The sequence below is a fragment of the Artibeus jamaicensis genome, unplaced genomic scaffold (assembly GCF_021234435.1).
Source record: "Artibeus jamaicensis isolate MK-2021 breed Jamaican fruit bat unplaced genomic scaffold, CSHL_Jam_final scaffold_537, whole genome shotgun sequence".
Taxonomy (NCBI): domain Eukaryota; kingdom Metazoa; phylum Chordata; class Mammalia; order Chiroptera; family Phyllostomidae; genus Artibeus; species Artibeus jamaicensis.
Genome location: NW_026522047.1, coordinates 245197 through 257936, shown reverse-complemented (window position 1 = coordinate 257936; position 12740 = coordinate 245197). Strand labels below are relative to the sequence as shown.

General features: G+C 69.4%; 1 protein-coding gene across 2 annotated transcripts in view; it reads left to right on the top strand.

The window, feature by feature from the left end:
• Positions 1 to 8375, top strand: part of KCNQ1 (potassium voltage-gated channel subfamily Q member 1) — a 237163-nt gene extending 228788 nt beyond the window's left edge. For both annotated transcript variants that reach the window (XM_053658159.1, XM_037156325.2), the window contains exon 16: positions 7306 to 8375. In XM_053658159.1, the coding sequence (XP_053514134.1) occupies positions 7306 to 7533 (228 nt within the window). In that variant the 3' untranslated portion in view covers positions 7534 to 8375. The remainder of the gene's footprint in view (positions 1 to 7305) is intronic.
• The last annotated feature ends 4365 nt before the right edge of the window (positions 8376 to 12740 follow it).

Below are 12740 nucleotides of genomic sequence, written 5' to 3'. Positions count from 1 at the left end.
GTGTTTGCCCCCTCCTGCCCCAGCTCACGCCGCTGGGGCCTGTCCCCCAGGTCAGCGGGGCTGCCACTCTATGGAGGGGTCCACCCCAGCAGGGTGCTCGGGCCCCCAACACAGAAGGCACGGCAGCTGGCCCCCCAGTTGGGCTCTGAGTTCCCCGGCGGCGCAAAGACTGTGCAGAGGCGGAGAGCGAGCCAGCTGTGGGGGAGGAGGGACGGGTCGCGGAGGCCTCCAGCTCAGGGGTTCTGGGCCTCACAGGCTGGGAGGGGGGCTGTTGCAGCCACGAAGGCACGCCCGAGCCCCTGGCTGGGCCTCTTCACCAGGAAGGGGGCTCCCAGGAGGGGGCTGCAACCTCTGCCCTGGGCCCCGTCCGGCACCTCCCCCCCTCCAGGCCCTTCCAGGTGCCAAGAAAGGGGCTGGATGTTGGATTCCAGGCCGGCCACCCAGCCCCCATCTGGACCGAAGCCCAGAGCCCCCGGGGCCCAACCTCCAACTCGCTTCCAGCCGCAGGGAGGCGAACTCAGGGGTCCTGTCCTGGGAGTGGGAGGGGGCCGTGCGGGTGCGGTGGGGGCCCAGGGCTCCCCGCCCATCTCCTGCGGCATAGCTGGAGCCCGGCCCTGGCTGGCCGAGCCGGGGGCTGCTGTCTTCAGGCCAGGGCCGTGGTGGGAAAGCAGAGGGAGTAGACACCCCGGCACCTAAAGGGCGGGCAGGGCGCCCCCCATCCAGCCCAGCACGGCTCCGGCGAAAGTGTGTACATCCACGGGCACGTGTGTGTGCCCGCACGCACAGGCCCAGCCCCTCTAATGGTCACCGGCCTGGGCCATTCCGGCCTCGGCGACAGCTCTCTACTCACGGCACCCATACTTACCGGGCCCCCGCCGTGTGCCAGGCGCAGGGCCAGCAGCTGCGACAGCACAAAGCAAGGCCCCACTGCACAGAGACAGGAAACATGTCCGCAAGCCCAAGGGCACCCCTGTGCCTGCTGGACAGCCCAACACGGGGTCGCTGAGGGCAACACTTAGAGGTCAGGGGCAGCCTGACACTTGTAGAGAAAGAGCCTGCCTCCCAGAGCGGTAGGTGCAAAGGGCCTGAGGCCGGTGGGGCTTGGCAGAGTGAGCAGGGCCAGAAGGGACCATGGGCCCCAGAACCGCCGTGATGACCCTGCCCTTGACTCTGAGGGCGTGGGGAGCCCCCACTGGGACATCAGAGTGGCCGTTCAGACCAGATGCAAGGCCACCGTGGCACCTGGGGGATGTGGTGGGCAGAGACCCCAATTCCGGCGGGTTTGCTGGCCCAGCGGATCTCGGCTTTGACGGGTGAGGTGCCTTTGCAGCCGGGTCAGGTGAGAGGCGTGAGGGCCATGGCCAGGGCAGCCCCAGGGTCCCCGGCCTGACCTCTGTTGGGCAGGACCCACACAGGGGCCCTCTGGAGAGGGACAGGCACCCCCGGAAGGCGAGCGGCCCTCCAGGTCCCAGCAGCGGGCCGGTGTCGTTCTGGGATCCAGGGAGCAGCTGCCCGGGCGGGGCTCCTGGGGTGCGGCAGGCACTGCCTGGCCTGGGCCCAGAGAGTGGCGGACACCTCCAAGCAGATTCGGTGGCGGCCAGAGATGGCCAAGCCGGGGGTCGGTGGGTTCTGTTGTCGGGATGGAAGGGCAAGCCAGAGCTCAGTGAGGGGAGCTGGGGGCAGGTCCCGGCAGGACGAGAGCCGCAGACCAAGGGTTGGGCAGGCTGGACACCGCGGGCGGTGAGAAAGGAGTTCTGAGGGGCGGCAGGCTCGGGGCTCACATCCACGGAAAACTGGGCTGGGGCTGTGGGGAGGAGGCCGGAGAACGGTCTGGAAGCAGCAACAGGGCAGGCCCTGCTGGTCCCGCAGGGTGGCGGGGAGGGCGGCGGACACCAGCCAGGGCTGACTGTGAGCCCCCAGGCGAGGCCAGGGCGGTGGGACCCTGCGGGAGGCCGGTAGCGGGGCCGTGGCCGGCGGGCCTCGGCCACCAGCACCGGGCCCCATTCCCCTCGGTCCCCGGAGGCCACTCGGGGTGCTGCCCATGGCGCCCTCAGCCTCCCCGATCACCAACGGGCACCGGCCCCGAGACGCTGGCTGCGCGGCCACCCCAGGGGCCAGCTCCGCAGACGTGTTTCCACACGGCAGCCCAGAACCCGTGTGGGGAGAAAAGCCAGCACAGAGCCCCCCACGCCGGACCACAGGGCAGGTACCGTGGCCCACGCATGAACCGCGTTTCGCAATCCCTGGGAGCGCCCCCAGCAGACCACTCGGCCGGCTACCTGGGAGGGCGGGGGACCCGAGCGGGTCACCCGAGCGGGGCGACTGGATCAGTGGGGATGTTTCTCTGAAATGTTCTTACTTTTTAGAGAGAAGGTTTTCCAAGAATACTTAAATTTCATGCAAAACCTTGTAAACTGGCTGATTTGAAACAAGAGCTCCAGCTGGGCAGAGCGGGGCGACCGGGCAGGACCAGGGATGGTGCTCCTCTGGGGACAGGCGGGGTTGGGGCTGGCCGCCCCCCATCCATCGGCGAAGGGGTGCACCCTGTGGGGTGTGTATCGGGGCAGCCTGGGGCACTGTCCTGAGTGCCCAGAGGGAGGACAGGGTCCAGGACCAGTGGGAACGGCCCAGGTGGCCTGGGGGCGGCGCGGGTACAGCCAACGTTGGGGGCAGGGCAGTGGCCAGAGGCAGCTGTGCGGTGCCGGGGACCTGGAGGTGCCCTGGGCCTCCCCACTTGAGCCCCATGCTGGGCTGAGCGCAGGCGCCCAGACCCCCACTCCCAGGCTTGACCCCTGTAGCTGCCCCAGTGGGGGGACAGGCTCACCCAGTGCCGGGGAGGTGACATGCCAGAGGGCCCCAGCCCAGCGGCGTCCCTGCTTCCAGAAATGAACGGTGCAGGCAGCACCAGGCAGGGAGGTGATGGCAGGGAGTGGGGACAGGGGGAGGGAGGCCCCCTCAGGAGGGGGCCATTCAGGGAAGTGGGACAGGCAGGGTGTGGTGTGTCCAAGGAGCTGCGAGAGGCATCTCGGGGCCTGAAGGGGCGGCGGCCGAGGGGGCACACGGGCCCAGGCCTGGAGGGAGGGCCTCTGGCCAAGGCAGGGCTGCCATACCCTGGGAGTGGCGGGGACCTGCAGGGGTGCGGTTGGGGCAGGGCCCCAGGGAGGTCGGCTGGCGTGGAGGACCGCTGCCGGGCAGCCTGGGCATAGGGGCTCAGGGTCCCGAGCTGCCCCTGCCCTGGGCAAGGGTAGGTAGTGGTGGAGGCAGCCAGGGGCAGGCAGAACAGCACCCCCAGCCCGGGGCTTGTCCGGGGCAGGTCAGCACTCACCAGCTCCAATACCGAGTGTCCCGTGGGCAATCCCTCCCCCAGCCTGCAGGACACGGTGCTCCTCGGAGGGGCGGCAAGGGAGGGACTCGGGGAGGCTCCGGCCGCCAACACAAACGCAGCCTCTCGGCTTCCAGAGCCTTTTTCCAGCCTGCCCCACGTTCCCCATCGCCGGGCCCAGCCCGGGCTGCCGAGGTGGATTGGGCGCACGGCCGGCAGGGGCTCCACGAATCCCGGCCCTACGGCCCAGACCCCTGCTGGGCCATCCACGAAGGCCCCTTCTGAGGGCGGTGAGCCCGGGACCCCTACCGTGTCTTTCCTGAAGTCCACGAGGAAGTCCGCCCAGAGTAGCCTCTGGGACGCCGTGGACATGACTCCACACATGGGACCTGACGGAGACACGGGCCCGGGGGGACACAGCCGGTGACCGGGCTTTCGTCCTCGGGGGCTGGGGGACACCTGGTGATAAGCCAGCAACGTGGGGTGAGGTCCGGCTGAGGGGACAGGTGAGGGGCCAGGTGGCAGGAGCTGACTGGACGGGGGAGACAAGGCCCAGCTCACAGGGCCCCCCGCCTGTCAGGGGGAGGACTCTGTCTCTCACTCAGAGCTTGGGGTGGGGGGTCTTCACCGAGTCCTCTCAGACTCAGACCCGCTGCTGCCTGGAGCCAATTCGGGGGAGCCGGGGAGATGGAGGAGCCCCAGGGCTGGGTGACGAGGGGGTGAGCCTGTGCTGCCGTGTGCGAGTTGGGATGATGTCCCTGCTGCCGGGCACCCTAGCATGAGGCAGGACAGGACCCCAGGCAGCCCATCCGTGTCCCCGAGCCCTCCCTGGGCCCCAGACCCCTGCTGGGCCATCCACGAAGGCTCCAGGACACGTGTGTCCTCCGCCGGGGCCTCCCCCGGAGAGGAGCTTCACTGCCCCCGCCACCCCCTCCTCGAGGGACAAGGCCCCAGCAGACAGCTTCCCTGGGGACTGGAGCACTAAGACACAGTCAAAAACTCAGTCACACTGTCTCCAGCTGTGAATTCCGACATCATGAAACGCTGTGACCTGCTTCCCGTGCAGCCCCACGGCCCCAAGGGGAGGTGAAGTGTGGGTGCCGTCCCCTGCCCCAGTCGTGGGAGAGGGGTGCTCCCAAGCCCTGAGGGGTCCCAGCAGCCGCTCGACAGGGGCCACTCTGGGGAGGGACCAGGCCGCCTTAGACGGCCAGCACCCCCACCTCTCTCTCTTGGCCAGAGGACCCCCCGGCTCTGCAGTCCAGGCACCGGGCCTTGGGGCACCACCGCCCCACGGCCAGTGGAGGGCTGGTGGGGCAGCGGGGCTCCTGGGGCCAGTGCACACCCACACACCAGGCACCCCACCGAAATCAGGCCACTCGGGGCAGTGGGAGGTCCTGGGGGGGCTCAGGGCCAGCACTGAGGGCCGAGGGGCCGGAGCGGCAGGGACAAAGGCCACAGTGCTCAAGGACAGCGAGAGGCCCAGAACAGAGTAAACAGCAGGGAGGCCACAGAGCAGAGGGGGTGGGGCCGGGGGCCACAGAGGGGCTCGGGCCACTCCTCCAGCCGGGTGCAAGGCCAGGGGTCTCGGCAGGGAGGAGCGTGACCCGGCTCGTCTGTAGAGGACCGTTGTGAGGGAGGCTGGCCGGCAGGCTGCGTGGCAGTCCCCGCCCCAGAGGACGCAGCCCTGGCCAAGGCCAGAGCACGGGGGTCAGCAGGGGCCCCAGGCCTGGCTGACAGGACGTGTGGCCATCGCCCCACACTCAGGTGCTCAGCACCACCAGGGGTCACAGGGATCAGGGGTCACAGCAGCTTGCAGAGGAAGGGCTGGGGCCGGGGACAGTGCCCGCAGGGGTGGGGATGACCGTGACATTCTGTGGAGATAGGCTGCGCCACCCCTTGCAGACTGAGTCCTTCCTGGGCCCCTCGGGCTCTGGCGTCTGAGGCTGCGGCCCGGTGACGCCCTCCCGCCCTTATTCTGTGCAGTGGGAGACCAGGGAGAGCCGGTGTGCAGGGGACGGGGGCGTCCCAGGGGTCTGTGCTCAGTGCACCCTCAGGGCCCTCCTGCCTCGTCCTCCCGTCTGGGAAGTGGGGGTGCCCGGAGCCACGTCAAGGGGCCCTGCGGGGCCCCACGTGTGCTGGGCAGAGGCCACCCCCTGGGGGCTCGGCATGGGGGACAAACACAGGGCACCTGGAGCCCGAGCCCCAGCTGGCATGGGGCACTGAGGTCAGGCCCACGCTCTGGGACAGGGCATGGCCAGGGGTGGGGGCTGGGAGGGCTCTGCAGGGCCTGCCCCTGCCCATGTTCGCCGGGGCCCCTGCCTGCCCCAGCAGGGTCCAGCACCCAGAGCTGGCCCAGGACCCAGACCCTTCTCTGGCCACGCCAAGCAGCCCCCATCCCCCGCTGCACGCTGACCACCAGGCCGCACCCTCTTTCCCAACATCACCCTAGAAAGCTCCACACCCACTGGCAACGTCTGGAGACACTGACCAATGTTCAAGGGTCGTGAAGTGAAAATTTATGAAAACACAAATTTTCTCCACAGAGGGTTTGGTGCGTTCATTGAGGCCGACCCGCCCGATGCCCCAGGCTGAGGCATGGGCAGCGCCGCCCGCACCTGGACCAGCCTGGTCATGGCTGCTGGCCTGCGGGGCCCAGGAAGCCCTGGCAGAGCCCAGAGCCCAAGCCACCCTGCCCCACGGGGCTCTCAGCACAGGCAGGAAGCGGCGCCGGGGGGGCCTGGAGCCAGGGAGGGGGGTGGGGCTTGGGTATGAGCGTGTCTCCCCCTCATGTCCCCTCACGTCACCTTCTGATCCCTGCCCAACCCCGTCCTTGTCTTCTCCCGGCCCCGTACTGAGTCTCCCAGGGGTGGAACTTAGGGGTCGGGGCAGGGGCTGCAGGGGTCCCAGCTGGTGACCCTGAGCAAGGCCCTTCTCCTTCTGGGGGGCCGGGTCGAGGCCTCGGTCGGTGGCCCCCACACAGCTCTGCAGCGATCCAGAGTGCAGGGCGGGCGTCCGGGCTGTGGGAGGCTCAGTGCATGACCCCAGGCCCCCAGAGAAGCCCCGCCCACCTCCCTCCACAGCCTGGGCTTCGGCCTCAGCGCGATCTGGGGGAGTCGGACATTGGGCCCCTCTGGCCTGGGTGACGGGGCCTCGGATGTGCCACGGTCCTGGGGCCTGGGACAGCTGGGGATCATACCCAGTGCCCACCGCAGAGGAGAGGACACACCCAGCCCTCCTGCTGCAAGCTGGGGAGGGCATCACCAGGGCCTCAGCCTCTGGGGACGGGCACAGCCCCCCTCCCAGGCCACCACGGAGGGGGCAGGGCTGTGGCGGCAGGACTTTGGCCCCATCCCGCCCCACCTGCCACAGGTCTTCGGCAAAGGGGTGGCTGGGGCTCACTCCTCTCATCTTCTCCCTTCCCGGCCACCCCTCCCCTCCCGTTCAGTGTCCACAGAGGGAGGAGAGCTGTCCCTGTCACGCCCACCACTGAGCATGGGTCCACCTGGGGCCCTTCCCCCAGTAGCTTCTTCCTGGGGCCACCCGCCAGCCAGCACCTCCCTTCACCTGGCCCTGGGGAAGGGGCACTGTGGCCAGCAGCAGGGCCCAGGTGTGTGTCCAGGGGGATGGAGGACCCGGGTTCCTCGGCCACAGCCGTTCACCGCTGGCACACCCGCCTCCCCACGCACACCCGCCCTGTGGTGCTGTGTCCTCCGCCCCCAGGGCATGCAGGCCTCATCCAAGCCAGGCCTCCCCACGAGCCGTGGCTCGCACTGGGCCACCGTCCCTGGCTGCAGAGGGGCCCCTCCACCTGTGTGTCTGCATGGCGCAGACGCTCTCGAGGGGCCCTGAGCACCCACAGACACACTCATGCCCCGCGCACAGGCGCGGCCAAGGCCCTCGCACCCTCCTGTCCACGGGGATGCACGGGGGGCTGCGCACTGCCCGGCTCACCTCCTCTCTCACCCCCTCTCTCACCCCCACAGGTGACGCAGCTGGACCAGCGGCTGGTGCTCATCACAGACATGCTCCACCAGCTTCTGTCCTTGCACCGGGGCGGCCCCCCGGGCAGCCAGCCCCCCAGCGGAGGCGGGCCACCCGGGGTGCAGCCCTGCCGAGGCCCCGTCCACCCCCAGCTTTTCCTGCCCAGCAACGCCCTGCCCACCTACGAGCAGCTGACCGTGTCACACAGGGACCCCGGCGAGGAGCCCTGAGGGCCTCACCGGCCTGCCCCACCTCCCACTCCGCAGGGGCACCCTGGGGTCCAGAGAGCAGCCTCTCTCCCCCGGGGCCCAGACACCCTGAGGACCACGCTGGGCTGCAGGTGTGCTGAGGCCACCTCTTCCTGGCCAGGGGGCACTGGCACCTGGCTGGGCAGGGAGCCCCCTCAGTCTGCGTGGTGTCGGGACCCTGTGGCAGGGGGCAGGCTGGCCCTTGGTCCGTCCCATGTGTGGCAGAAAGCAGGACAGGTGGGAGCAGGCCCAGTGCTTCCCAAGAGGACAGTGAGGGACAACCTGGACGGCTCCTGAGGGCCTGGAAGCCGGGACCCAGGGGCACCTGGGAGGGGCCGGACAGGCGTGGGCAGGGCGGGCCCAGCCCACGCCAGACTAGGGGTGCCCACGCGTCCCGCCCGGAGGGCCACAGGCCCGAGCCCTGACCCTCTGTCTCCAGAGACGCTGGTGCAGCGACTGGGGCCAAGGGGGAGCCAGCCCTGAGGCCACAGCTCCGAGCAGGAGGGACCTACTGCCACTGTCCCTGGGGAGCTTCCTGGAGCAGAGTGACCACCAGTGGAGTGGGAGGGGACAGGCCCCCCACTTAGGACGGGCGGCTTCTCCTGCCTGTTCCGGAGAGAAGAGGGGCCCCGACCCCACACACATGCAGCTGGACAAATGCACACAGGACTCGCCGTCCCTCCCCAAGACGGGGCTCCTCCCGGAGTCACTCCTCACGGAAATCGGAGCAGCCATGGTGATCTGGGGTCTGCGTTCCAATGAGTTGCACAGTGTGATTCTGACTCTTCCCTGCGCCGGCTTTTCCTAATAAACCTGGAGTCACAGGCTGGTCTCCGTGCCTCTCGTACCTGCATTCTGGGGCAGGACCCCCTCTGGGACAGCCCGGTCCTCCCAAGGCACTGCCACAGTCCAACAGGTCCGAGCCCCCCGGCTCCATCCGCGCCTGCCCAGGTTGGGGGAGGCGGCCCAGGAGCCCCCAGCTTGCTGCCCCAGGCCTCTGGGGCCAGGTCTCCCAGCGGCCCAGGAGTAACCCAAGGCCGGGCCATTCCTGTCCCTCTCCCCAGGACATGGTCAGCTCTGCCCATATGAGCTAAGTGGGGAGAAAGATGGTGGCCAGAAATAGGGCCCACCCTCTGAGCCCCTACTCTTGCTGGAATGTTCTTCCCACCCCCTCTCCACCCACTGAAATCATGCCCGAAGTCCATAGCTCAGCTCAGAGCCCCTCCTGCAGCGACCTGGCCTGAGAGCCCTCCTGGGTGTCCCCTCTAGCCATGGTGACCTTTCGAGGGGACAGGAGTGAGTGGGTGAGGTTGCTGCCCCCAGACAACCGATGGGTCCTCCCTGCCCACATCCCCCACGCCAGCTCCACAGGTCTGAGGTCAGGGGAGGTGGTGTGGACAAGACAGCACCCTGTCCTCCCCTGCGCCACCCCCCACTACTCCCACGGGCATCCGGCCCACACCTCCCCTGGGCCAGCTTCCTGCCCCCAGGCCTGTGTCGTTGACTGGATCCAGTCCCCTCCTCAGAGGCCGATGCCCAGGAGGCTGCTGAACGGGGTCAGGGCCAGGGGCTCAGAGCGGCCGAACCGTGGGGCAGCCCAGCGGCCCTCCTGATTGGGGCCCTGCTGGCCTTGGGGTTTCCCATTGGGGTGGCCCTGGGGGGAGGTGGGCACCTCTTCAGGGCCTCGCTCTCAGGCCAGGGCCTGGCCTGGTTGGGCTGTGGGTGCTGGGCCTCCAGTCCACAGCCCCAGGCAGCCACCTTAGGGGACACACTGGGGCCTCTCCGTCTGTACCTCCCAGGCCGGGCTGGCCCCAGTCTGAGGGCCCAGGGGCCCCAGGTGAGAGCGGGGCCCGTCCAGGTCCCACCGGGGTCTCTGGGTACACAAGCCGAATCCTCATGGCAGTGGGCCCCCAGGAGGCCCAAACTCCAGGGCCCCCACATGGGCCTGCTGCCCCTCCAGGCCTCAGTTTCCCCTCAGTAACAACATGTTCTGCAAGCCTGTCCATCTCCCAACAGGCTGGGCACATGCCCGGTGGATGCTGCCCCACCCCCACCGCACCCCTCTCCCCAGCCTCCAGTTCTCAGGTGCACAGGCTCAGCCGAGGCGGCGGGGTGGTGCGGCGGGGCCGGCTGGGCACATCTCCTTACCGTTTCCTCTCCTCTGCCCCTCCGCCTGGAGCCCACCCCAATTCCCAGGCCCCAGATCTCAAGGGGGCATCGGAGAGTTCGAGAATGGGCTGTCCCGGGGACACGGGGCACGATGGGGATCCAGGCTTCCCCGCGGTGCTCCAGCTTGGCTCCCGTGGGAGGGGAGGGCCTGGGTCCCACACGGATGAGCCCCCCAGAGGCTCCTCAGAGCCCAGCCCTGTGCCCACCTCAGGGTCCGGCCAATGCCAGACCAGGGCGGGGGGAGGAGGAGTGAGCAAGGCAGGCCTGGGGCCTCCCCAGCCTGCACCACGGGGGAGGGGCAGGAGCAACAATTACTGGAAAGGCAAGAGCTGCTGTTTCCTTGTTGGGTAAATCTGTGCAGAAACCCCAGGAAGCGGCTGGAGAGCGGGTTCCTCGAGGAGCCCCAGGCCCGGCCACGGCGGCGGCACAGGAACCCCGCCGGCCCCGGTGAGCGGCGGGCTCCCCGGGCCGCCCAGCTGGGCCGGCCTCGCTCTGTCGGCCGCGTCACGGACTGCGCCCCAAGTGCTGAGTGCTCCGCTCCCGGATGGGCCATTGCAGCCCTCTCGGGTGTGAAATGCAATTTACCTGAAATAAAGCCCAATTATAGAATTAGCTAATTAAAGCCCGCAGTGGAGGCTGGGCCCAGCCGGCTGGGCGCTCAATGCCCGCCCGGTGCCCGCGCTCTGAGGAACAGATGGCGCCCCGGCCCGCCACGCCGGCCGCATTCCTTCACTCTGCCCCCCGATAACTGACTTCGACAGCACACAGCCATCTGGTGTGTGACACGTCCTGTGTGCCCCGGACAATGGCCCAGCAGACCTCTCCGGGAGAGGGCCGTCGCCCGGGCAACGGAGGCATGTGCAGGCCGGGCCCACTCGCAGCCCCTCCCCCGCCCCTTTGTGGGCCCGCCCGGCTGCTCCCGCGGACAGTGTCCCTGAACGTCTGCCCAAAGCGCCCGGCCTTTGTCTCCAAATTGGGCTCCCTCAGTGAGGTCCTCGGGGTCCCATGGGTGCTGGGAGCACCTGCTGGGGGCAGGGTGGGGATGGCCGGGAGGCCGCCCACTCCCTGAGGCCCCCACCTGCTCTCCTATGCCCACAACACTGTCCAGGAGCCTGCCCCCCGGGGCCCCAGGCAGGCGGGCGCGTAGCACCTCTGGGCTTGGCCCGGGGCCGGTCTCTGAGGCTGGTGCCCGCCCGACCCAGGCTGCCCCTGGGCTTTGGGCCCGTGCACCTCCCCCCTCTGCCCTATCTGTGAACGGGGGGCAGCCAAAGTGACCCTCAAAGGCGGGTGGGGGCAAGAAGCTGATGGCCTGGGTCAGTACGCAGCAGGTGCTTACTAAAGGCAGCCAGCCGGGATAGTCCTGGGTCCTGGGCTCTCCCCCTCTGCACACCCCTGCTTGGCCCGCAGGGCCCTAGGGCAGCCCCCATCCCCTCTGTACCCAGCCTCACCCCCAAGGACCCTCTCAGAGCCCGGGCCAGCCTCCGCACGCGGAGCCCCCGCTGGCTCGGCCCATGCACTGTGTCCCGAGCCGGGCAGGTCTCCCAGGGCTTCTCCCTGTGCCCTGGGTCAGGCGCCCCGCTGCCAGCAGGCACATCCCCTCCCAGCTCAGGCCCATCCGGCAGGCAGCCCACCCCCAAGGCTGGGGTTGGAAGCCATGCCCACCAGGCCACCGCTGGAGGAGCGACGGTGCTGGGACTTTTAGGCCCCGGGGGAAGCCAGAGCCCAGGAGCACCTGGCACGGGGCCTGGCCCCCCGGGGTGCTCAGGAAGTGCCATTTAAATTAAGGGATAAAATGAGAGTTCAGAAAGAAGCTACTGGGCCCAGGCGGGGCACCACTAGGCAACGCCCACTGGGGCGTGTCCACCCGGTGCCCTCTGGGGGGGGTTCAGCTGGGGCAGAGGTGGGGGTGGCACGGGCAGACGTGGGCAGGCCCCGAGACAGCCCCCCCTCACAGCCGGAGCCGTTGTGCCTCCGCTGGGGAGCCCGTGTCCCTGCGGGCCCGGCCGGCCGTCTTGGTGCGGGGTCCCTCCCCAGCTCTCTGGCTTCATCCAGGCTCTGCCCCTGCACCCCCTGACCTATGGGGACTGCGCCAGGCTCAGCCAGACCGCTGGGCAGCCAGGGCACCGAAGCAGGTGCGGGTGGCTGGAGCCGGACGGACCTCCAGCCCCGCGGACCTGAGTGTGAGGAGCCCGGGACCTCAGACGCTGCTGAGCCCCCACGTAGGCCCTTCCCAGCCTTGTGACACACTGGAGGCTTGGCAGCCAGGCCGGAGGGGCCGCACAGCCGGCCGCGCAGCAGATGAGCCCCGGCACGGCGCCCCGACCTTGCCAGCCGGCGGCTGCCTCTTCAGGGGCTGCGGGGTCGGGGCGGTCGCCCGGCCTGGAGGAGCAGGCCCGGGCAGGGCCGAGCGGGGCTGTGGGCTCTCGCCCGGGGCACTGGCCTGAGGGGTCTTCCTTAAAGGTGGGCTCCCGACTGTGGGCCAGCCTGCCCCCGGCCCAAGCCTCCAAGGGCACAGGCACCTGCTGTGTGGCAGCCGCGGGGGTCCAGGCTGAGCCCGGCTCCCTCTCCCTCAGCAGGTTGCTCTGAGACCTGGGCCTGGTCCGTCATCTGACCCCCACCCTGCACCCCCGGAGGCACCACGTGTGCCGGGGGGCTGCACGGGGCCTCCCTGCCCCTCCCACAGCACCCCAGCCAAGCCAGGAGGAAGGTGGGGGAGGTGGGAGCTCCGCCCGGGCAGACCGCCAGGACACCAGAGAGTGGTCAGGCTGTGTCCCCTCCTCGGGGCCCTGTCCCTGTGCCCACCGCATGGCCTCCAGAGGGGTGGCGCTGTGCTTCAACCCCTGAACCACGCCCCTGCATGCACCCCCATTTCCCAGCTCAGGTTTCTGTCTTCTGGGCAGCAGAACCCCTCAGCCCAAGAAAGCCCGTGGGCGCCCAGGTGGGCTGAGCAGTGGGTTCAAGCCGGTGCCCTTTGCGGGCCCTAGTGTGCCAGCCGCTGCTTCCTGGGCGGGGGGCGGGGG